A 26,426-nucleotide genomic window follows, 5' to 3' on the forward strand; every position below is an offset into this window, starting at 1 on the left:
TGTCGTCAAACCTCCACCTTACCAAGCATGACATCCTTCTGCAGGGAATGGTCCCTTCTGACAGACAACATGACCAAAATAGGTGAGACGAAGTCTGGCCATTCTCGCTTCTAAGGAGCATTTTATATGCATTTCCTCCAGGACAGATCTGTTAGTTCTTTTAGAAATCCATAGTACTTTCAGCATTCTTCGCCAGTACCACAACTCAAAAGCATCAACTCTTCTTCAGTCTTCCTTATTCACTGTCCAGCTCTCACATGCATATGAGGCAACTGGAAATATCATGACCTGTGTCAGGCACACTTTAGCCCTCAAGGAGACATCCTTGCTCCTCAGCACTTGAAACAGTTCCTTCACAGTTGATCTGCCAAGTGCAACACATTGTCTAATGTCCTGACTGCTGCTTACTTTGGCATTGATTGTAGAACCAAGCAACATGAATTCTTTGACAACCCCAATCTTTTCTCCATTTATCGTGATGCTGCTTACTGGTCCAGTTGTGAGGATTTTTGTTTTCTTTATATTGAGATGCAATCCATACTGCAGACTGTATTCTTCAATCTTCATCAGTAAGTGTCTCAAGTCATCCTCACTCTCAGCAAGCAAAATTGTATCATCAGTGTATCTCGGGTTGTTAATGATTCTTCCTCCAATCCTGTTGCCACGTTTTTCTTCATATAGTCCAGCTTCTCAGATTATTTGCACAGCATATAGATTGAATAAGTATGGGGAAAGGATACAACCCTGACACACTCCCTTCTTGATTTTGAACCATGTAGTGTTCCCTTGTTCCATTTGAATGACAGCCTCCTGGTCAAGGTACAGGTTCCTCATGAGTACAATCAAGTGCTCGGGAATTCCCATTCTTCTCAATGTTATCCATAATTTGTCATGATCCACACAATCAAATGCCTTTGCATAGTCAATAAAACACAAGTAAACATCTTTCTGGTATTCTTTGCCTTGAGCCAAGATCCATCTGACAGCAGCTATGATATCCCTTGTTCCACATCCTCTTCTGAATCCAGCTTGCACCTCTGGAAGTTCTCTGTCAATATACTGCTGCAAAGGTTTTTTAATTATTTTCAGTAAGATCTTACTTGCATGTGATATTAATGATATTGTTCAATAATTTCCACATTCTGTGGGATCACCTTTCTTTGGAATGAGTACAAATATGGATCTCTTCCGATCAGTTGGCCAGGTAGCTGTCTTCCAAATCTCTTGGCATAACCAAGTGAGTGCCTCTAGTGTGACATCTGTTTGTTGAAATATCTCAACGAGTATTCCTTCAATTCCTGGAGGCTTGTTCTTCACCAATTCCTTCATTGCAGCTTCGACTTTCTCCTTCAGTACCATTGGTTCTGGATCATATGCCACCTCCTGAAATGGATGAAGATCAACCAGTTCTTTTTTGTACAGTGACTCTCTGTATTCCTTCCATCTTCTTTTGATGTTTCCTGCATCATTCAATATTTTGCCCTTAGAATATTTCAATTGCAACTCAAGGCTTAAATTTTTCCCTCAATTCTTTCAGCTTGAGAACTGCCAAGCATGTTCTTCCCTTTTGGTTTCCTAACTCCAGGTCTTTGCACATTTCATTATAGTAATTGGCGTTGTCTTCTCGAGCTGCTCTTTGAAATCTTCGGTTAAATTCTTTAATCTTGTCATTTCTTCCATTTGCTTTAGCTACTCTCCACTCAAGGGCAAATTTCAGAGTCTCTTCTGTCATTCATTTTGGTCTTCTCTTCTTTTGTTGTCTTTTTAGTGACCTCTTGCTTTCTTCATGGATGATGCTCTTGATGTCAACCCACAATTCATCTGGTTTCCAGTCACTGGTGTTCAATGCATCAAATCTATTCTATAGATGGTCTCTAATTCCAGGAGGGATATATTCTAGATCATATTTTGGCTCTTGTGGACTTGTTTTAATTGTCATTAACTTCAAGTTGAACTTGCTTATGAGCAGTTGATGGTCTGTTCCACAATCAGCTCCTGGCCTGGTTTTGGCTGAAGATATTGAGCTTTTCCACCGTCTCTTGTCACAGATGTAGTCAGTCTGATTCCTGTGTGTTCCATCTGGTGAAGTCCATGTGTAAAGCTGCCATTTTTGTACTTGAAAAAAGGTGTTTGTAATGAATAAGTCGTTGGTCTTGCAAAATTCTACTATGTGAGTTCCAGCTTTATTTCTGTCACCAAGGCCAAATTTTCCAACTACCAGTGATTCCTCTTTGTTTGCAACTTTTGCATTCCAGTCAACAGTGATAATTAACACATCCTGATTGCAAGTTCAGTCAATTTTAGACTGCAGAAGTTGATAAAAATCTTCCATTTCCTCAACTTTGGCTTTGGTGGTTGGTGCATAAATTTGAATAATAGTCATATTAATGGGTCTTCCTTCTAGGTGTATGGATATGATCCTATCACTTATAGCATTGTACTTCCGGACAGATCTTGAAACATCCTTTGAGATGATGAATGCCACACCATTCCTCTTTAAACTGTCATTCCCGCCATAGTAGATCATATGGTTGTCTGATTCAAAATGGCCAAAACCAGTCCATTTCAGCTCACTAATGCTGAGGATATCAATCTTTATACATTCCATTTCATTTTTTACAACCTCCAATTTTCCTAGATTCATGTTCTGATTATTAATGGATGTTTTCCACTGTTTCTCTTCAATTTGAGTGGTGCCACGTCAGCAAATGGAGGTCTCCAAAGCTTTGTCTTATCCATATGGGTAAGGCTGGTTTTACTCTGATAATGCAGCTCTTGCCCAGTCCTACTTTGAAAGCTTTCTAAGCTAAGTGACTTATTGTCCTCCTCTGTATTGGACAATGTTTCCAGACTATTCATAAAGTTGACAGTAATGTATCAGACATGTTTCTCTGCTATTCATAAGGTTTTCCCTGGCCAATTCTTTGAGAAGTGGATGGCCTCTTCCTTCTTCCTAGTCTGTCTCAGTCTGCAAGCCAGGTTGATATCTGTGCACCATGTGCACCCCACTGGGTTTGAAACATCATTGGCACAGCGTCAAGACTCACAGCAACATGTCACCACAGTAGTACAAACTGACAGACAAGTTTGTCTCCCTTAGCTTTTGGAAACCTCTCCAACCACCCTTACCTGGGTCCCTGTGGCTGACTCCTCGATCTGTTCCGGTCTCCTTGGCCTTTTCTGACCTCTCCCTGCTTTCTCGCCTTGCTGCTTGTGGGGTGTGGTCTGCGTGCCTGTGGCTGACTCCTCGAGCTGTTCTGGTCCCCTTTGCCTTTTCTGTCCTCTCCCTGCTTTCCCTGTTTTTTTTTTTTTTCTTTTTCTTTTTGTAAGAGGCCAAAATTCAGGAAAGGATCCAGGAAATTGGTCAAATGCAGAAGGGAATGTAGTCACTGACTAAAATCCCAAATTCTTTCTGAACTGTATGTATATACCTGCAGTTAATCTTTTCTGGAAAAGTTCCTGGTTGTGGAGGAAAGGTGTTAGATTTCCACTTGTTCTTATCCCAAAACAAGCACTGGATCCACTGGAAATCCACTGTGTAGTTCACTTCTTTAACTAAATATTTGTTGGGAGGTGTTCTGTCATAGTCAGCATCTAATAAGGTCAAGTAACCCAAGCTGACATCTAAAAATAGAATAAATATATAAGACAACCTAAATTTAGCAAAAAAAAAAGCATTGTTTATTTCAAATGCAGATACAGTAGCAGACAGGTATCAAAGTATCAGACAGAAACCAAGGATATGGCAGGGATTGAAAGAGCATGATAAGAATTGGAAAGAGCACAGAACCTATAAATTCTGGTCATTTTCTCTTCTAGAAGCACTTAAGTTATGAATTAAATATATCTAGCCAAAGATATTAATATTAATTACACATATCTAGCCAAAGCTTCCCAAATGCAGATGCTCATTTGAGAATGACAGAGTATTTGGGAAGGAATATTGTTACTGACACTTTCTTCTATGCCAAATTACCAGATTTAGCTTCACCCATTGGGAGCTCTGGTAGCATAGTGGCTAAGACACTTGCCTGCTAACCAGACGGCTGGCGGTTCAAACTCACCAGCCACTCCTCGGAAGGAAGGTTGGGCAATCCTACTTCCGTAGTGATACTGTCTCGGAAACCCAAGGAGGCTTCGCTATGAGTCAGTGTTGACTCGACAGCACATAACAACAACAACACCAACAACATTGGGGGGGGGGGAAACTTGTTGCCATTGGGTCAACTCTGAATCACAGAGACCCTATAGGACAGAACAGAATGCTCCATAGGGTTTCCAAGGATATAATCTGTACAGAAGCAGACTGTCACATCTTTCTCCCATAAAGTGGATGGTGAATTTGAATGGCCGATCTTTCAGTTAGTATGGCAGCCAAGCACTTAACCACTACACTATCAGGTTTCACCTATAGTGTAACATTATATCCTCATGATTTCATACAATGAGAAGTTCACAGCACTACCTGTGTGATATCTTGACCAAAATGTGAAAACTGAATTTTAATATGATGAAACTATGACACAAACCCACACTGTGAGACATTCAAACAATAACAGACCTGGACTCACAAAAAATATTAATGTCATGAAAAAATGAGAAAAAAAAATACAGGGAGTTTTGTAGATGTTAAAGAGACTATGAAGACATGGCAATGCAATGCATTATATGAATTTTGACTTAAACTTAAATAAGAATATAAAGAGCAAGAGAAGTCAAATTGAAGGGGAATGGCATGGCATTCACCATCACAAAAAAATGTTTCAAGATCTATCCTGAAATACAATGCTGTGAATGCCAATATCCATATGTCTACATGGAAGAACAGTTAATACTACTACTATTCAAATTTACACACTAACCATCAAAGCCAAAGATGAGGAAATTGAAGATTTCTACCAACTTCTGCAGTTTGAAATTGACCAAATATACAATCAACATGTATTGAATATTGCTGGTGACTGGAATACAAAAGTTGGAAACAAAGAATCACCTGTAGTTGGAAAATATGGCCTTGGTGATAGAAATGATGCTAGAGATCACAGAACAGAATTTTGTAAGACCAATGAATTATTCATTGCAAATACCTTTTTTCCAAAACAGAAACGGCAGCTATACACATGTATCTTGCCAGATGAAATACACAGGAATCAAACTGACTACATCTGTGGAAAGAGGCAATGGTGAAGCTAAATATCTTCAGCCAAAACAAGGCCAGGAGCTGACTGTGGAACAGACCATCAATTGTTCATATGCAAGTTCAAGTTGAAAATGAAGACAATTAAAACAAGTCCATGAGAGCCAAAGAATAGATTTGACACACTGAACACCAATGACTGAAAATCAGATGAACTGTGGGATGACATCAAGAACATCATCCATGAAGAAAGCAAAAGGTCATTAAAAAGATAGGAAAGGAAGGAAAGATGAAAATAGATGTTATAAGAGACTCTGAAACTTGCTCTTAAATAGAGAGTAGTTAAAGCAAATGGAAGTAATGACAAGATAAAAGAGCTGAAAAGAAAATTTCAAAGAGCAGCTTGAGAAGACACAATTATTATAATGAAATGTGCAAAGACCTGGAGTTAGAATATCAAAAGGGAAGAACATGCTTGGCACTTTTCAAGCTGAAAGAACTGAAGAATAAAATAAGCCTCAAGTTGTGATATTGAGTTTCCACGGACAAAATATTGAATGATACAGGAAACCTCAAAAGAAGATGGAAGGAATACACAGAATCGCTGTACCGAAAAGAACTGATCAATGTTCATCTATTTCAGGTGGTATATGAGCAAGAACCAGTGGTACTTAATGGTTTCAGGGGACATCAAACTCAATTGGCATAACATACTACACAAAAACATTGTTCCACATCATATTTTGGCAAGTAGCAACTGGAATCTTGGAAGCTTGGCAGGCGGCCTTCTAGATGCATCATATCTCTCCTCATCCAGAAAGGGGAAGAATGAAGAAAACCAAAGATGCATGGGAACAATTAGTCCAAGGGACTGGTGTACCATGCAATCTCATCCTATACAACTATGGGACCAGAGGACCTGAATGGTGCCCGGCTACCACTGTCAACCACTCGGAGGGGGATCTGTGTTGAAGATCCTTGTTAGAGTAGGAGAAAAAAATGTGAAACAAAATTCAAAATCATTAAAAAAAAAAAAGGACCAGGTTTGCTGGTCTGATAGATCCTGATGGAACCCCTGTGACTATGGCCCCTAGCTGCTCTTCAGGTCTAGAACTGAACCCACTCCTATGGCTTCCAGCCAAACAAAAGACAGTCATATGAGGTGAACATTTATACTAGGTAGATACACTCCTTGGAAAGATCAATCATGGGAGAATAGAAGGGCTGCGTATGCACAGGGAGATAGCTTCAGGGTCAGAAGTGCATGAGAGGGAATGACACAGGAAAGAGGTGGCTATGGGAAGGAAGTGGGAGGAGAGCAGTTCCATTGTGGGAGATTACAGTCAATGCCATGTGACAAAGTATATGTGAACTGCTGTATGGAAGATGAATTTGCTCTATAAACTTTTACCCAAATCACACACACATACAAAAAGAACCAGTGGTATTGAAGGAAGAAGTCAAAGCCGGCTGCACTGAAGGAATTGGTGAAAAACAAGGCTCCAGGAATTGACAGAATGTCAGAATACCCACTGAGATGTTTCAACAAACAGATGCTACACTGGAGGCACTTACTCATCTATGCCAAGAAATTTGTAAGACAGCCACCTGGCCAACTGACTGGAAGAGATCCATATTTGTACCCATTCCAAAGAAAGGTGATGTCACATAATATGGAAATTATTGAACAATATCATTAATACCACATGCAAGTAAAATTTTGCTGAAGATAATTCAAAAACAGTTGTACCAGTATATTGACAGGGAACTTCTGTAAATGGAAGCTGGATTCAGAAGGGGACATGGAACAAGGGATATTGCTGATGGATCATGGCTGAAAGCAAAGAATATGAGAAAGATGTTTACTTGTGTTTTATTGACTATGAAAAGGCATTCTGACTGTGTGGAACATAGCAAATTATGGATAACATTGAGAAGGATAGGAATTCCAGATCACTTAATTGTGATCATCAGGAACCTGTACATAGACCAGGAGACTGTTGTTCGAACAGAACAAGGGGATACTTACTGCATGGTTTAAAATCAGGAAAGGAGTGCATGATCATTGTATTCTTTCACCATACATCTTCAATCTATGCCGAGCAAATATCCAAGAAGCTGGACTATATGAAGAAAGGGGCATCAGGACTGGAGGAAGATTCATTAACAACCTGCAAAATGCAGGCAACACAACCTTGCTTGCTGAAAGTGAAGATGACTTGAAGCACTTACTCATGATGATTAAAGATTACAGTCTGCAGTATAGATTATACCTTAACCTAAAAAAAGCTAAAATCCTCACAACAGCATCACAATAAATGGAGAAAAGATTGAAGTTGTCAAAGATTTCATATTACTTGGTTCCACAATCAACACCAATAAAGCAGCAGTCAAGATATCAGAGGACATTTTGCACTGGGCAAATCTGCTGCAAAAGATCTCTTTAAAGTGCTGTAAAGATAACTATTTGAAGACAAAGGTGTACCTAACCCAAGCCATGGTATTTGCAATAGCCTCATATGAATGTGAATGCTGGACAATGAATAAGAAAGACCAAAGAGGAGTTGATGCTTTTGAGTTGTGGTATTGACGAAGGATGCTGAAAGCACCATGGACTGCCAGAGAACAAACAAATCTGTCCCAGAAAAAATGGGGCCAGAATGCTCCTTGGAAGCAAGAATGGCCAGACTTTGTCTCACCTACTTTGGTCATGTTGCCAGAAGAGACCATGTCTTGGAGGAGGATATCATGCTTAGCAAAATGGAGGGTAAGCAAAAAAGGGGAAGGCCCTCAATGAGACAGATTGACAAATTGGCTACAATGATGGCCTCTAGTATAGCAAGGAATGTGAACTTGGTGAGGTTCTAGGCAGTGTTTTGTTCTATTGTACATGGGGTCATTATGAGTCAGAGCCAACTCAATGACACCTAACAACACTACCAATAACATAAAAGTCATTTTGGAGGGGATAACTGCAAAAATTTAATTATGGAGTACATAGATGATGCTATTTTTGAGTGAGTATTAATTTTTTTAAGTGTGATAATGCTACTGAGTTACATAGAAAAATGTCCCTGATGCATGTTAAAATATTCAGAAGTGAAGTATCATGGTGTCCACAATTTTCTCTTAAATGGCTTAGCTCCCCTAAAAACCACACAAACAGTTAAAGCAAATGTGGAAAAATGTCAACAAATCATACATCTAGAAGAAATGTATACCAGTGTTTTTTGTATATTTTTTTAATACTTTTCTCTCAATTTAAATTCTTTTATAAAAAAGTTACTGGATAAAGAACAAAATTCCCATTAAGAATTTGAATTTGAGTAGCAACATACTTGATTTTTAAAATAAATGAGTTGCTATGAAGTGATTGGGAGCTCTTGTAGTGTAGTGCCTAAAGCACTTGACTGCTGACCAGAAGGCTGGTGGTTCAAACCTACCAGCCACTACTCAGAAGGAAGATGGGGCAATCTACTTCTGTAGTGATACTGCCTTGGAAACCCAAGGAGGGGTCGCTATGAGTTGGGTCCGATTTGACGGCATATAACAACAACAACAACATGAGGTGATTAGTTTTCAGAGGAAGAATACTACATTTCAGGGCAGTACTACACTTCAGTAGAAGGTGGAGACTACAGGGCTGGTCCATTTATCTGACAGTTTGAAGAATAGTGTGGAATATCTGTACTTATTATTCTCATTTGAATTCACTCAAGTGTTCAGAGCTCCTGAGGAGGACACTGAGGCACAGGAGACTAAACAACCAGGCCAAACTATCTGTCAGGGGCAACCTGGAACCAAGTGCACATCTGCCCTCCCAGAGCTGATACCCTGTCCATGTACACTGATGGTAAAGAAGAGTCAGAAGAGGTCCTGTAATATCTATTCATACCTAAGACACAAAGAAAGCCTAGGGAATATGGGTCCCTGACCTCCAGTGGGGAGTAAAGGCAGTAAATCAGAGGGGCACGCAGGAGGTGCTTTTGCAGCCAAGATGAATAAATAAACTATTCTGGGCATCAAGGGAGGCCTGCAAAGGAGGTGAAAGTTGGGTTTGAGATCAGCAGAGGTCACTGATGAAAGGGAAGGCACTGGTGAGAGCAGCACAAAGGCAAAAATGCAGGAAAGAGCTGGACACTCCAGGAACCATATGCTGGGGTGATGGGAATTTTGGGGAGTGGTAATGCAGGGGGCTGGAAATGCAGTGGCTGGAAGGATTGGGGTTGGACTTCATAAGGAGCATATTTTCCCCCAGTACCCACTTCAGTGCAAGGATTGTACTGCATTTTCTATCATTAGCTTGTACACAAGCAGGCAAAGATATTATTTTATTGTTTTCATAAAGAATAAAGAAAAATGCCATTATGTAAATGCATTATAACATATCTTCAACACATGAGTAGAACTGAAAATGGAAAGACCTCTTCCCTCCCACTGACCTTTCAGTGAAGCAGCAGGTACATAAATCTGTGCAATCTGCTCATCCCATAAGTATATGTGTTTCACCAGAAAATCAGAGGGAGTAGGTTTCTTTGAGAATCTAGGAGATGAAAATGAAGATGTGATGTCTAGTTTTGTTTGTTTTCTCAAAAACTTTAGTCATATGAATTTGCACAAAACATTATTTTCACTGCAAAGAGGCAGCATGAGATTAAAAGAGGCCAATACTCTTATTCCACTGTACCATTTGAGTCTTTTAATCAATATTTCTATGTAAAACTTTTCATTACCCATTTCATAAAACCTGACTTCTAGTTAAAAAAAAAAAAAAAGAACAACTAAGCTGGAATAGTTTATAAGAACAAAAGGAATAGGTCAAGCTCCATGTGGTTAAGGAGGTGGGACACTATAACATATACATATCTGTTTGCATTAACTCTTTATGATGACCTGTTAGCAGAGTTGGGAATTGACAAATGAAAGAGAGTAAACACAAAGCAGTTAGATTAAGAAATCACCTTGAGAGAGAATGAGATTCTTAAATAAGACTATATATATTACTACTAACAATTCAGATGTTTCTCACTCTAGTACACTTAATAGGCAGAAATAACTCTTAAAAAAACAAAATAGGGTCTCATTCACTAAACAGTAATATACATAATTCCTTTAGGTAATGAGCCTCATTACTGCCTTAGAAATACAATTAAATTCACTTAGTTTTTTTCCACAAACATTCTTAAGGATGACATCTTATGCTCTGATCCCATTACCATGGATGCTATCATCTGACAACATACCTTACTAGCAACATTATGGGAAAGGCTCTCGTGATGGTCTTAGAAAATTTGATTCTTATTTGTAGATATTCCTGGGAATTTTCAGAAAGCCCAATGAACTGATGAAAATTAATTTTATCCCGAGATAATACATATGTTGTTTTATTTCTCCTATTATCCTGTCAGCAAACAGAAACAAGTTAAACAAGATTTGTCTTTGGAAAAGTGATGTGTTAACTAACAACAGCCAGTGCAGCCTCAATGAAGCAGAGATGATTGGAGATTTCCTTACTAGGTCATCTTCCTCCCCAAACTCTACAGTAACAGGTGTCTGTAGCCAGCGTCTGCTGAAGGGCTGTCTGCTAGAGCAGTTGTAGAGGCGGAGACTCACAACTCCACCAACCTGTGGAGACAAAGACCATCTCAGAGCAAAGAATGACAAATAATTGATGTAAATGAGAAAAAAACAGTAAATCAGTGGAGTGATACTTACCATTAGAATTATATAAAAGTTCTATAGTGTTACACAAATAATTCACACTCTACTTTTTTTGCCAACTGTCCAAGCCCTCGCACATTGTTTTCCTAGCACACTGTGCAAATTATATGTGTGGACATATTATCAATGTGGTCACATCACTTGGGACAATGTATATATGTGACGAAAAAAATTAGAGGGTAAATGAAATAAGCAATGAGTTTTACTAGTTAGCATAGCAGGATTTGAGATGAATTTAATTCTCTTACTATAATTAATAATTTTTCAAGTTTTAAACAGTATTCTTTTATTCAATTTTTCACTTTAAAAATTTAAATGAAAAGAAATATCTGTTCATTTTGGAAAATTTTATAGGAAGGTATACAGAATAATGTAGAAAAGTTGCCTGTAATCTCATTGCTAAGAAATCATATTTGGTGATGTTGCCTTTTAAACTTTTTCTATTCAATGAAATCATACTAGGTATACAACTCAGTGTCCTATATCTTTGCATAAAAATTTCCAAAGTCCCTAAAAGTTCTTTATTTGAATAATTTTAATTGGCTGTATGTGAAGTATTATAATTTATGTATATAATCAGTGAAGTTGAAATCAGGTACATTTCCATTTTGGTTATCATAAATAATTTTGTTTTGAATAAATAAATAAATTAATTAATTAAAATATCCTTTTTTAATAATTTTTTTCTTATTTCCTTGGTATAGATCTCCCAATGTAGCAAACTTAGGTTCAAATTTTTGAGACTCCTGGTAGCCACTGACAAAGTGCTTATCAGAAAAGTTACATCAACTAATTCATTCATTACCTCACTACATCACCAGAAGTTGATTTAAAAAGGATTGTACTTTTGGAAGTTAAAAAGAAACCATTTTATTTTAATTTCCATTTCTTTATTGCTTGTTAAGTTGAATTATATTCATATGCTTTATAGACTAAGGACCTTAAGGATTTTTTTTAACCAAAATGGAGAAATAAATAAGATGAACATCATTAATTTGGGCATTCATTCATCAGACTTTTATGGAGTGCTCAGTGAGCCAGATACTCCAGTAGGGCTGAGGCACAGAGACCTAGAAGACACACATTTTGCTCTCTGGGAACTCACAGGGATTCCAGGATTGTTCATGTAGTTTCTAAATGTAGAAGGTAAAGCAGATGTTCACAAAATCACCAAGTAGCTAGGACAATCCTAACTTCTCCATTCTACCCTCCCCTGTTGATTCTGGCTTCCTCTCCTGCTCAATGGCCAGAGGCCCCAGTAGCCTTCTTAGTGTTTCAGCCTAGCCTTTCAGGTTAGAGTGGAAGAAAAGAACTCAGTCCTAGTAAGTCCACAGTAGTTCTCCCTTCTCAAATTTCACTCAATTTGAACTTTTTATTGGAGTTCAGATGCAGGTTAACATGTTCAAGAGGTTATTGACCACAATGTTTGGCATAATCATTTTATCACATACCCCATCCTATTTCTGCTGTTTTATTCTATGGCAATGGATTTAAAAGTCCTCACAGGACATACTGAGTGGGTCCAATTACTGAAAGCCAGTGGCACCTAATTTTGCTAAGATTTTCCTGAGAAACTATGATCTTCCAAGATAAGTATAGGTAGTAAAACATTCTAAGGAACCACTCTCTTGGAATTAAAAAACAAGTGTAAACATGCAAAACTAACCTGGCTTTTTAATATCAAAGCACAGTTATTACAAAATGGAAATGTCATCAGAAGTGACAGGACACCTGCCACATTGTACCTGACCAGGAGCTGGTCCCCCCGGATACAAACTTTTTTTAAAGAGTATGAGTAGACTGATATAGCATGGCTTCTGGATGTCTGTCTTGGCAGGACTCTGCACAGCTAGGTCACTAGGTAAGTGAACCTGGACAGAGCCAACACTCTGGATGGTATTCTGAATGCTGTAATGAAGACAGGCCTGGAATTCCATCTCTCCAGTCCCAGTGTGGACCTGAAGCTCACTGCTTACAGAGAGAGAACTCTGAAACAAAGAGCAAGGCAGATTCAAGCATTTACAAGACAAACAGGTAAAATTTCTTGAATCTAGAACAAGGGGAGGGGGTGGAAAATAATTGAAAAGGTAGTCTAAACCAAACCAAAACCAAACTCACTGCCATTGAGTCAACTCATAGTGACCTGCTATTGGTTTCTGAGGCATTAAATCTTTACTGAAGTAGATTGACCAATCTTCCTTCTGTGGAGTGGCTGGTGGGTTTGAACCACCAACCTTCTGGTTAGCAGTAAAATGCCTTAGGCACTATGCCACCAGGTCTCAAATGAATGTGGATTCATTTGCCTGATCATTCTGATAGAATAATATAATGACAAATAATAGTCAAACACAAATTTTTCTTTTGAGGTGGCACCTCTTCCTGTGATTTTTATCTTACAGCAACTGCTGTGCTTCCTGGGGGTTCTTCACCAATCAAAGAAGAGTTTTAACACTTTGATTATTTTTAAAACATGGAGACTCTATAGTAAACAGGAACATAGTTTGCAATAAATTGCACAGATATGTAATAAATATTTTTAAATGTATTGGTTGATAATGGTGATGGTTATGATCAGATTCAGATATGGTCTTAAACTGTTTTGTGATTCCCCAAATGGTGATGTAATTAACAGTTAAATAAACCAGCAGGCACAAATGCAGAACAATGATAAATTTTTACTCCTAGAGAGTAGTAAAAATATCCGTTGTATTAATGTATTGCCATTTCATAAGGAAAAAATTTAAAACAATCATGGAGGCCATTTCCCCTAATTATTGCAGTAGAGTAATTTCAGACTGCAGAAGTTGGTAAAAAAAACAAAACAAAACAAAAAAAACCTTCAGTTTCTTCACCTTTAACTTTAGTGGTTGGTGCGTAAATTTGAGTAATAGTTGTATTGTATTAACTCGTCTTCTTTGTAGGTATATGTTGTTGTTGTTGTTATGTGCCATTGAGTCGGCCCTGACTCATAGCCACCCCTCCTTGGGTTTCCAAGGCGGTATCACTACGGAAGTAGGATTGCCCAACCTTCCTTCCAAGGAGTGGCTGGTGGGTTTGAACTGCCAGCCTTCTGGTTAGCAGTCAAGTGCATTTAGCCACTATGCTACTATTCTATCACTGAAAAGCACTGCACCTCAGGATAGATCTTGAAATGTTTTTTTTTGATTAAGAATGTGATGCCATTCCTTTTCAATTTCTCATTCTTGATATAGTGACCATATGATCATCTAGTTCCAAATGGCTGATACCAGTCCATTTCTACTCACTAATGAAACTGATCACTAATCAACCTTTATCTTTTCTATTTCACTTTCTATGACTTCCAATTTTCCTAGATTTATACTTCATACATCCTATGTTCTGATTATTAATGGACATTGGCAGCTGTTTCTTCACATATTGAGTCCTGCTACATCAGGGAATTAAGCTCCAGAAAGCTTTACTCCATCCATGTCATAAAGGTCAACCTTACTTTGATAATTACCGGTGACAGTAATGTGAAAATTAGAAACAAGGAAGGAACACTGGTAGTTGGACAATATGGCTTTGGTGACAGGAACAATGCTGGAGATTTCCTGATAGCATTTTGTGAGAGCAATGACATTTTCATTACAAATACATTTTTTCAACAACATGAGCAGTGACAGAAAGAGATAATGGAGAAGCTCAATATTATCAGTCAGAACAAGGCCAGGAGCCCATTATGGAACACACTATCAATTGTTCATATGCAAGTTTAAGTTGAAGCTGAAAAAAATTAAAACAAATCCATGAGAGCCAAAATATGACCTTGAGTATATCACACCTGAATTTAGAGACCATCTGAAGAACAGATTTGATTCACTGAACATCAATAACCAAAGATCAGACAAATTGTGGAAAGACATCTAGGGCACCATACATGAAAACAGCAGAAGGTCATTAAAAAGACAGGAAAGAAAGAAAGATCAAAATGGATGCCAGAAGAGACTGTAAAACTTACCCTTGAATGTACAGCAGCTAAGATGAATAGAAGAAATGATGACATAAAAGAGGTGAAGAGAACATTTCAAAGGTTGGCTCAAGAAGACAAAGTAAAGTATTATAATGAAATGTGCAAAGACCTAGAATTAGAAAAGCAAAAGGGAAGAATACACTTAGCATTTCTCAAGCTGAAAGAACTGAAAAAAAAAATTCAACTATCAAGTTGCAATATTGAAGGATTCTATGGGCAAAATACTAAATAATGCAGGAAGAATCAAAAGAAGATGGGAGGAATACACAGAGTCACTGTATCAAAAAGAATTTGTGGATGTTCATCCATTTTAAGAGGTAGCATATGATCAAGAACCAATGGTAGGTACTGAAGGAAGAAGTACAAGATGCTCTGAAAGAATTGGCAAAAAACAAGGCTCCAGGAATTGAAAGAATACCAATTAGATGTTTCAACAAATAAGATGCAACACTAGAAGTGCTCATTTGTTTGTGCCAATAAATTTGGAAGACAGCTACCTGATTGACCAACTGGAAAAAATCCATATTTGTGCCCATTCCAAAGAAAAGTGATCTAGTAGAATGAAAAAAATTATTGAATAATATTATTAATATCCAACAACATTATTAATATCACATACAAGTAAATTTTTGTTGAAAATAATTCAAAAACAATTGCACAGTACAATGACAGGGAAATACTAGAAATTCAACACAGATTCAGAAGAGGATGTGGAACAAGGGATATCATTGCTAATGTCAAATGGATCTTGGTGGAAAGCTGGGGATATCAGAAAGATATTGTGTTAGGCTGGGTTCTCCGGAAAAGCAAAACCAGTAAAAGTTATATATATATATAGAGAGAGAGAAATTCATCTTAGGAAAATGGTTCACACACTTATAGAAACTGGCAAGTCCCAAGTTCCTTGATCAAATGTCAAACTGGAGGCTGTTTCTGACTAATGCAGCTGCAGGGGCTGATGAGCTCAAGGTTGGCAGGTAGTGTACCGGCTGTTGACTCCAACAGATGATGAATCCAAGATCATCAGGCTGAATGGTGGATTGTTCACTCAGGGACAGCAGTAGGCAGCACAGCAGGATCCAGATTCACCGAAGTGTCCGTCTTTTTCCCAGGATGTCCATATATATATTGGAAGCAGGCCACGCTCCTAGGGAAACTCCCTTTCAATGGATTGGCTGCTCAAAACATGTACATCCGATCTCATCATGGGAATAACCACATCACAACTGCTTAAACCACTCAGAATCATGGTCTAGTCAAGTTGACACACATCTCCAACTATCACAGATGTTTACCTGAATTTTATTGACTATGCAAAGGCATTTAAATATGTGGATCATAACAAATTATGGAATTTTTGCAAAATTATGGAACACTATAAAGAATGGAAATTCTAGAACACTTAATTTTGCTCATAAGGAACCTGTACATGGACCAAGAAGCAATCATTTAAACAGAACAAGTGGATACTGCATGGTTTTACATAAGGAAAAGTGTACATCAAGGTTGTATCCTTTCACCACACTTATTCAATCTGTATGCTGAGAAAATGTAAGAAGCTGGACTAAATGAAGAACAACATGGCATCAGGATTGGAGGAAGACTCATTAGCAACCTTAAATACACAGATGACATAACTTTAATTGTTGAAAGTGAAGAGGACTTGAAGGACTTAGTGATGAAGATCAAAGACTATAGCCTTCAGTGGAGATTACACTTTAACATAATGAAAACAAAAATCCTCACAACTGGACCAATATGCAACACCATAATAAATGAAGAAAATATTGAAGTTGTCAAGAATTCCATTTTACTTGGATCTATAGTCAACACCCATGGAAGTAGCAGTCAAGAAATCAAACAACATATTATATTTGGCAAATATGTTGTAAAAGACCTCTTTAAAGTGTTAAAGAACAAATGTATCATTTTGAAGACTAAATATGTGCCTGATTCAAGCCATGGTTTTTTCAATCACATATGCATGTGAGAGCTAGACAATGAATAAAGAAAACTGAAGAAGAATTGATGTCTTTGAATTATGTTGTTGGTAAAGAATATTGAATATATAATGGACTGAAGAACAATCTGTCTTGGAAGAAGTACAGCCAGAATGCATGTTGGAATCAAGGCTGGCGAGACTTCGTTTTTGTACTTTCATCATGTTATTCAGAGCGGCCAGGCCCTGGAAACAGTATCATGCTTGGTAATGTAAAGTAACAGTGAAAAAGAGGAAGAGCCTCAATGAGATATATTGACACAGTGGCTGAAACAATGCACTCAAGCATAAGAATAATTATGAGGATGGCGCAAGACCAAGCAGTGTTTTGCTCTGTTGCACACAGGGTTGCTATGAGTTGGAACCAACTTGACAGCACCTACCAATAAAAACAATGCAGTAGAAATATGAAAAAATTAATTTCATGCTTTCTAAAATAAATTTTCATGCTTTTTTTTTGCTGTTATATATCAGAAGGCTATTTTTAAAATTAATGTAGGTGAAAACTCATTTGCATTCATTTACATAAAACAGAAGATGTCCTGAGAAATAATGTTTCTAAGTCAAACACTGTCCCAAATATCTCAAATGAAAATCCACGGAAAACAAAAAAGCATGAAACAGAAGCAAAGATTTATTGGAAACATTAAATACTACCATGGATTACTTAAAATTCAAAATGAAAATTCTAAATATGAAGCTACCATCCAGAATAATAAGCAAGTACTTCAGGAATTGATTTTATTTTCACTTTCAAAAAGTGATTAAAAATTGTTAACCTCCTCAGAGAGAGAAGCAATTGCCTTTTGGGGGTGAAAAATAAGTATGACTTACTAATAAAAAGTCTGAGATGATCTTAATTCCTTCTTCTCGTAGATAGTCCACATTCCTCAATTTTTCGTGGTCAGATACTTCCAAGACTCCAGATACAAGGAAGATGAGCTCTAACATCAATTTTCTGTCAGTCACAAACCTCCCAGACAACTGGTTTTGAGAAAGGAGTATCCGTGTGTATTTGAGGATAAGAACTGCACTCATGAAGCTTAACTATATGAAAAGAAAGTGTAAGTAAAATTTCGTCAGATATGATGCTTGTACTCATGCCTCTTTCATTATTGGGAATAAGAAAGAAAGTAGCTTCTCTTTATTTTTAACATTACTAGACTAGAGTTGAATAGAACTGGATACATGACCAAGTTTTGCCTCTAGCTGGCTAATTATTATTGGCCAACTGAATATGTAACAATTTGCTCTTTGATATTCATGTTCCTGATCCATAACTCATCAAATTAAATTCAATTATATCTAATAGGGTTTTTTTATGCTTTGTTCTGGCTACTTAGTACCACTCTGACAGGAAATGGTATATTGAACAAAAAGGAGTTTATTCTCTTAACAGTTCAGGAGGCTAGAAGTCCGAGTTCAAAGTGCCAGGCTCCAGGGGCTGTATGAAAGCCCCTTGACCTTGGACTTCAGCTCTACCTCTTGCTCCTGGGCCACTGAAGCTAGAGGCATCTCCTCACTCAGGCAGCTACTGGCTTCTAGGGCTAACAAGCCCAAGGTCAGCAAATAAAATGGCACAGTCCTAATGTTACAGACCACATGGTGGGCAATCCATTCAAGTCCATTGATAGTCCCAAGGTCGGCAGAGCATGGCAAGCTGCTGAACAATGACATGGCTACATGCAAGGTTCAAGTATACCATCAGCTAGAGATCATTCCCAAAGCTACTTCTTAAATATGGGGAGAAGACCACATACCCAAAGCAGGTACTCAGCTGCTCCAATAGATCCTACCATGGAGTTAATTACCAATCTCACCATGGGGAATAACTACATTTAGCTGTCCAGCCACTCAACCAGGCCCAGCCAAGTTGACACACAAACATAACCACCACATGCTTTAAAATGTTTCTTGGTTTGAATCTCAACAGTTTCACAAATTGACCTCAACCTAATTTTAAAAACTTCTCTCTTCCCATTGCCCCTTTACATTTTATTTCTCCCTCTCCCTCTCTCCCTCTCTCCACCCCCCTCTCTCATAGCAGTAGTGCCTAAGGCATTTGACTGCTAACCAGAGGCTGGTGGTTCAAACCCACCAGCCACTGCTCTGAAGGAAGACTGGGCAATCTACTTCCATAATGATACTGCCTCGGAAACCCAAGGAGGGGTCGCTATGAGTTGGATCCAACTCAACAGCAGTGAGTTTGGTTTTTTTTATTTTTGTCTCTCTCTCTTAAAACTCAATATAGATAATTTCCAAACACATACAAATGCAGAGAAATAATGTTGTAGTGTAATATGCCCATCATATGTTTGTTGGCTACCTGAATGCCTTCTTTGGTAAAATGTCAGTTCATGTCCTTTGCCCATCTTTAAATGATTGTGTGTCTTTTAGTTGTTCAGATGTTGAAGTTTTCTATAAATTTTGAAGATTAGTCCCTTATCTGATATGTTGTTGCCCAATTTTTTTCCCAATCCCCAGCTTCTCTTTTTTCCCTCTTTCAGTGAAATCTTTCTTTCTTTTTTATTTAATCTCCTGAGAAAGGAAAGCCACGTTTATTGCCAGACATGTTGCTGGATGCTTCCTTCCATGATCACATTTAAATGCTCATACTGCCAAGGAATCGTTTTTAAAAAGTGGGAACTGAGACAGAAATTGAAAATGTAAGTTACTCAGGGTCACAGCTAGTAGTATCGGAGCAGGGATTTCAATCCAGTTCTGCAGGACTCCTAGCATTATCAGTAATTGGTAAGATTTAAAAAGAAAAAATCAGTTGCTGTTGACTTGACTCTGACTCATGGTAGCCCATATGTGTAAGAGTAGAAGTGTGCTCCACAGAGATTTCAAAGGCTAATTTTTTTTTTTTTTTTTTTTTTTTTTTTGTTTTTTTTTTTTTTTTTTTGTAGGGCACATTGGATAGAGTGGGAAAAAAATGTGGAATACAACTCATAATCATAAAAAGGCTTACTGGTCTGATAGAGACTGGTGAAAGCCCTGAGACTATGGCCACTTGTCACCATTCCAGCCTGGAAATGAACTAACTCCTGTGGCTTCTAGCCAAACAACAGACAGGCATATAAAGTGAACATTTACAACAGGTAGGTACACTCCTTAGATCAATCAACCATGGGAGATCAGAAAAGCAGTATTTGCACAAGGAGATAGCTCGGAGTGTAAGAATGCTGAGGAAAGAAGGACACAGGGAAAAAGTAACCCACAAGGAGGAAGTGGAAAGAGAGATATTATGGAGATTGTAGTCAAGGTCATAAAGCAGAATGTGTATGAACTGCTGTATGGAAAATGAATTTGCTCTGTAAACTTTCACCCAAATCACAATTAAAAAAAAAAAAATAAGTGAGATCCTTTGATGCACATAAATCTTTAATTTTTAGGAAGTCCCAATCATCTAGTCTGTCTTCTGCTGTTTGTACCTCTCTAGTTATGTTGATAGGAGCTCTGGTAGCATAGTGCTTAAGGCACTTGACTGCTAACCAGAAGGCTGGCAGTTCAAACCCACCAGCCACTCCTTGGAAGGAAGGTTGGGCAATCTACTTCTGTAGTGATACTACCTCAGCAACCCAAGGAGGGGTCGCTATGAGTCATGTCCGACTCGACAGTACACAACAACAGTTATGTTGATAATACCATATATTAGGACCCTTGAGTTTGCCTGTTTTTTCTTTGATGAAATTTATAGTTCTAGGCTTTGTGTTTAGGACTTTGATCCATCTTGGGTTAGTTTTTGTATATGGTGAGATATTGTTTAATTTTTCTGCAAATAGATAATAATTCTACTAGCACCATTTGTTAAAGAGACTATCTCTTCACCATTGAATGGGTTTAGGCCCTTTGTCAATGATCACCTGTCCATAGGTCGATGGATTTACTTCTGGATTATCAATTCTATTCTGATCCAACCATCTGTCATTGTACAAATACCAGGCTGTTTTGACTGAGCTAGAGGAGTGTGAGGCCTCCTACTTTGTTCTACTTCTTTAGTAATGCTTTGCTTATCCAAGGTCACCTCCCTTTTCATATAATATTGGTGATTAGCTTTTCCATTGCTCTAAGAATAATGATGGAATCTAGATTGGGACTGCATTATATCTATAGATTGCTTTGGGCAATATTGATGTTTTCAAAATGTTAAGTCTTCTTATTCATGAGTAGGGTATATTTTTCCAACTATCGTCTCTTTTCGTTACTTGTAATGGTGTTTTGTAGTTTTCTTTGTATAGGTCTTTTGTTTCTCTGGTTAGATTTATTCCCAAGTACTCCATCATTTGGATGGCTATTTTAAACGATATTGTTTTCCTGATTTTGATTTCAGAGTTATCTTTGTTAATTAAGAGGACTCTGACCGATTTTTTCATATTGATCTTATAATCTGCCATATTGTTGAATCCTTCTATTTTTTTCAGGGTTTTCTTGTTTCTCTGGAATTTTCCATGTATAAGATCATGTTCTCTAAAAATAAACATAGCTTTACTTCTTCTAGGAAAATTTAGGAGCTCTGATAGTGTAGTGGCTAAGGCACTTGACTGCTAACCAGAAGGCTTGTGGTTCAAACCCATCAGCCACTCTTCGGAAGGAAGATTGGGCAATCTACTTCTGTAGTGATACTGCCTCGGAAACCCAAGGAGGGGTCACTATGAGTCGGGTCCAACTCAACGGCACATAACAGGAAAATTTAGATGCCTTTTATTTCCCTTTCTTGCATTATTGCTCTAGCTAGGACTTCCAATACAGTATTGAACGGGAGTAATAAGGAGCATTCTTGTCTGGTTCTTGTTTGCAAAGAGAATGTTTAGTCTCTCTCTATTGAGAATAATGTTGGCTGTTGGTTTTCTGTATTTACCCTAAATTATATTGAGGTATTTCCCGTCTATTTCTATTTTGCTGAGCATTTTTATCAAGAACAGATGTTGAATTTTGACAAATGCCTTTTCTGCATGGATATGATCATGTGATTCTTTTTCTTTATTTATGTGGTGGATTACAGATTGCTTTTGTAATTTCAAAACATCCTTGTATATCTGGTACAAATCCCACCAGATCATAATGTATTACTATTTTTTATATATTTTGCATTTATGTTCATGAGGGATATTTATTGGTTTACAATTTTCTTTTTTAGTGATGTCTTTGCCTGATTTGGGTATCAGGGTTATGCTTGCTTCATAGAATGAGTATGGAATTATTCCATCTTTTTCTATGTTCTTTAATAGTTTGTACAGAACTGGTATTAGTTCTTCTCTGAATATTTGGTAAATGTCCCAATGAAGCCATATGGGCCAGAATTTTTTTGTTGTTGTTGGGATTATTTTTATGAACTGTTCAATTTATTCTTTTGTGATGAGTCTGTTCAAATTTTCTACCTCAGATTGTGTTAGCTTGGGTAGGGTAGTATATTTCCAAAAATTCATCCATTTCTTCTAGGTTTTCAAATTTGTTTAAGTCTAGTTCTTCATAGTATTCTGTTATCCTTTTTTATTTCAGTTGTTTCTATTGTGACAGGGCCTGTTTCATTTTTCATTCATGTTATTTGCATCTTCTCCTTTGTTAAATTTGGCCTCAGTTTGTCAACTTTATTCATTCTTTCTCTCTCTTTTTTTAACTTACTTATTTATTTATATTTTTGCAGTGTCCCCTCCCCTCACCTCTCACCCCTGGTAACCAACAAAGAAATCTTATATAAATCTTTCCTTGACTTTTTACAATAACAGACTAATACAATATTTGTCCTTCTGTGATTGACTTATTCCACTCAATATAATGTCCTCCAAGTTCACCCACGTTATGCAGAGTTTTGCAGATTCTACATTACTCTTTAGTGTTTCATAGTATTCCGTTGAGTGTATGTACCATAGTTTGCTTATCCATTCTTTGGCTGATGGGCACCTAGACTGTTTCCATCTTTTTGCTCTTGTGAATAGTGCTGTGATGAATATGGGTGTGCATGTATCTGTTCTTGTCCTGGCTCTCATTTATTTAAGATATATATCTAGTAATGGGATTGCTGGATCAAATGGTATTTCCAATTCCAACTTGTTAAGGAATTGCCATACTGCTTTCTACAGTGGTTGTATCATTTGATAGTTACACCAGCAGGGTATGAGAGTCCCAATTGCTCCACATCCTCGCCAGCATTTGTTATTTTCTGTCTCGTTGAACTTTGCTATTAGTGCCTGGGCAAGATGGTATCTCACTGTTGTTTTGATTTGCATCTATCTAGTGTCTAATGAGGAGCTCTGGTGATGCAGTACCTAAGGCATTTGACTGCTAACTAGCAGACCAGGCAATCTACTTCTGCAGTGATATAATCTCGGAAACCCAAGGAGGGGTTGCTGTAAGTGGGATCTGACTCGCGGCAGTGACTTTGGTTTTTTTTTAATCCTCTTTGGTGAAGTGTCTTCTGCCCATTTTTTAATTGAATTATTTGTCTTTTTGTTGTTGAGGTGTTGGAGTTTTCTATAAATTTTAGAGGTAAGTCCCTTGTCAGATATGCCATTGCCAAATATTTTTTTCCCAATCTGTATGTTCTCTTTTTACTCTTTTGGAGAAGTCTTTGGAAGCACATAAAAATTTAATTTTTAGAAGGTCCCATTCATCTAATTTATCTTCTTCTGTTTGTGAATTTTAGGTTATGCTTGACCATCTATTTATGCCATAAATTAGGGCCCCTCAATTTACCTCTATTTTTTCCTTGAGGAACTTTATAGTTTTAGGTTTGACATTTAAGTCTTTGATCCATCTGGAGTTAGTTCTTGTATATGGTGTGAGGTATGGCTTTTGTTTCTTTATCTGCAAATGGATATCCACTTTTGCCTGCAGTATTTGTTAAAGAGAACATCTCTTCCCCATTTAATGGATTTCAGTCCTTTGTCAAAAATCAGCTGATGGATCTATTTCTGCATTCTCATTTCTCTTCCATTGGTCTATGTGTCTATTGTACCAATACCAGGCAGTTTTGACTACTGTGGCTGTATAGCAGGTTTTGAGATCTGTGAGTGTGAGTCCTCCTACTTTGTCCTTCTTCAACAGTGCTTTGCTTATCCGAGATCTCTTTCCTTTCCATATAAAAGTAGTGATTGGTTTTTCCATGTCCTTAAAGAATGTTGATGAGATCTGGATTGAGATTGAACTGAATGTATATATTTGCTTTGAGTTATTGTTGTTGTTAGGTGCCATCGAGTCATTTCCGACTCATAACGACTCCATGCACAGCACAATGAAACACCACCTGATCTTGAACCAGCTCCATGATCCTTACTATACTTGAGCCCATTGTCTCAGCCACCATGTCAATCCATCTCATTGAAGGCCTTCCTGTCTTTCATCGACCCTCCACCTTATCAAGCATGACATCCTTCTCCAAGGAATAGTCACTTATAACATGACCAAAGTAGGTGAGACTAAGTCTGGCCATTCTTCCTTCCAAGGAGCATTTCGGCTGCACTTCCTCCAGGGAAAATCTGTTAGATATTTTAGCAATCCATGGTTCTTTCAGCATTCTTCACCAGCACCACAACTCAAAAGCATCAACTCTTCTTCAGTCTTCCTTATTCATTGTCCAGCTCTCACATGCATACAAGGCAACTGAAAATATCATGGCTTGTGTCAGGCACACCTTAGTTCTCAAGGAGACATCCTTGCTCCTCAGCACTCAAAAGAGTTCCTTTGTGGACGACCTAACCAGTGCTACACGTTGTCTAATGTCCTGACTGCTGCTTCCATTGGCGTTGACTGTAGAACCAAGCAATGTGAATTCTTTGACAACTCAATCTTTTCTCCATTTATCATGATGCTTTTATTGGTCCAGTTGTGAGGCTTTTTGGTTTCTTTGTATCGAGATGTAATCCATACTACAGACTATATTCTTCAATCTTCATCAGTAAGTGCCTCAAGTCATCCACACTTTTAGCAAGCAAAGTTGTATGGTCAGGATATCTCAGGTTGTTAATGATTCTTCCTCCAACCCTGATGCCACGTTTTTCTTCATATAGTCCTGCTTGAATTATTTGCTCAGCATATAGATTGAATAAGAGTGGGAAAAGGATACAAATCTGATGCTCTCACTTCTTAACTGTAAACCATGCAGTGTCCTCTTGTTCTGTTCAAACAACAGCCTCCTGGACAATGTACAGGTTCCTCATGAGTACAATCAGTAGTGACATTTTCACAATGTTCAATCGTCCTTTCCACAGGCATAGTATGATCTTCCATTTATGTAGATCTCATAGTTTCTTGAAGCACTGTTTTGTAGTTTTCTTTGTACAGGTCTTTTGAGTCCCTGGTAAGATTTATTCCCAAGTATTTTATTTTATTGGTAGCTACTGTAAATAGTATTGATTTTCCTATTTCCTTTCAGCAATCTCTTTGCTGGTGTAAAAGAATCCAACTGATTTTTGTATGCTGATCTTATAACCTGTCACTATGCAAAATCTCTCAATTAGTTCCAGTAGTTTTATTTCTGAGTCTTTTGGGGTTTTCTATGTATAGGATCATATCATCAACAAATAAAAATAGTTTTACTTCTTCTTTACCAATTTGGATGCCTTTGATTTCCCTGGCTAGGGCTTCCAATACAATGTTGAATAGAAATGGTGATAGAGGGCATCCATCTGGTTCTTGTTGCGAGGGGAATGGTTTTAGTCTTTCTCTATTTAGAATAATGTGGGCCACTGGTTTTGGGTATATGCCCTTTATCATGTTGAGGAATTCCCCTTCTATTCCTCCTTTGCTGAGAGTTTTTATCAGGTGAGTGTTGGATTTTATCAAGTGCCTTTTCTGCATCGCAATTTTATTTAATTCTTTCAAAGAACTAACTTCTAGGCTTGTTGATTCTTTCTATTGTTTGTTTATTTTCTGTTTCATGTATTTCTGCTTGATCTTTATTATTTCCTTTTTCCTGGTGATTGTAGGCTCTTTTTTGTTGTTGTTGTTTTCATTGTTGAAGATGTTGGGTTAAGGTGTCAGTTCTGTCTTCTTTTTTGACTTGTATGTTTATTGCTACAAATTGCACTCTGAGCACTGCTTTTACTGTGTTCCAAAGAGTTTAGTATGTTGTGTTTTCATTCTTATTTGATTCAAGGAAATCTTTTGTTTCATTTTTTACTTTTCTATTACTCAGTAGTTTTTAAGCAAGGTGTTATGCAGTTTCCCGCCCCTCCTGCCCCCACCCTTGATCTTTTGTTGATTTCTATCTCAAAGCATTGTGATCTGGGAAATGTTTTGTAGTATTTTGATGACTTCAAATTTATTATGGCTTGCTTTGTAGTCTAACATATGGTGTATTCTGAAGAATGAATCATGTGGAACAGAATGTATATTTTGCTGTTGTTGGTCAGTGTTTTATATATATCTATGAGGTCTAACTGGTTGGTTGTATTGTTTAGATCTTCTGTATCTTTGCTGATTTTATTCTAGTTGTTCTATCATTCATCAAAAGTTATGTATTAAGGGGAGTTCCGGCAAGATGGCGGACTAGGCAGAAGGACTGCACAGACCCTCTTCAACAAAGAAAATGGAAACCAATTAACACAGACACAGAAGATAATCTTGGACCCCTG

General features: G+C 37.6%; 1 protein-coding gene across 1 annotated transcript in view; it reads right to left on the reverse strand.

Annotated features, from left to right (window-relative positions):
• The window catches only part of PKD1L1 (polycystin 1 like 1, transient receptor potential channel interacting), a 256,681-nt gene that overhangs the window by 75,016 nt on the left and 155,239 nt on the right, over positions 1-26,426 (reverse strand). The window contains exons 22-27 of the mRNA XM_007944144.1: positions 17,686-17,898; positions 12,604-12,846; positions 10,652-10,762; positions 10,381-10,538; positions 9,580-9,680; positions 3,432-3,624 (exon numbers count right to left, since the gene is read on the reverse strand). Coding sequence (XP_007942335.1) covers positions 3,432-3,624; positions 9,580-9,680; positions 10,381-10,538; positions 10,652-10,762; positions 12,604-12,846; positions 17,686-17,898 — 1,019 coding nt within the window. The remainder of the gene's footprint in view (positions 1-3,431; positions 3,625-9,579; positions 9,681-10,380; positions 10,539-10,651; positions 10,763-12,603; positions 12,847-17,685; positions 17,899-26,426) is intronic.

This window comes from Orycteropus afer, unplaced genomic scaffold (assembly GCF_000298275.1).
Source record: "Orycteropus afer afer isolate SDZICR_OR568_19922 unplaced genomic scaffold, OryAfe1.0 scaffold00121, whole genome shotgun sequence".
Taxonomy (NCBI): Eukaryota; Metazoa; Chordata; class Mammalia; order Tubulidentata; family Orycteropodidae; genus Orycteropus; species Orycteropus afer.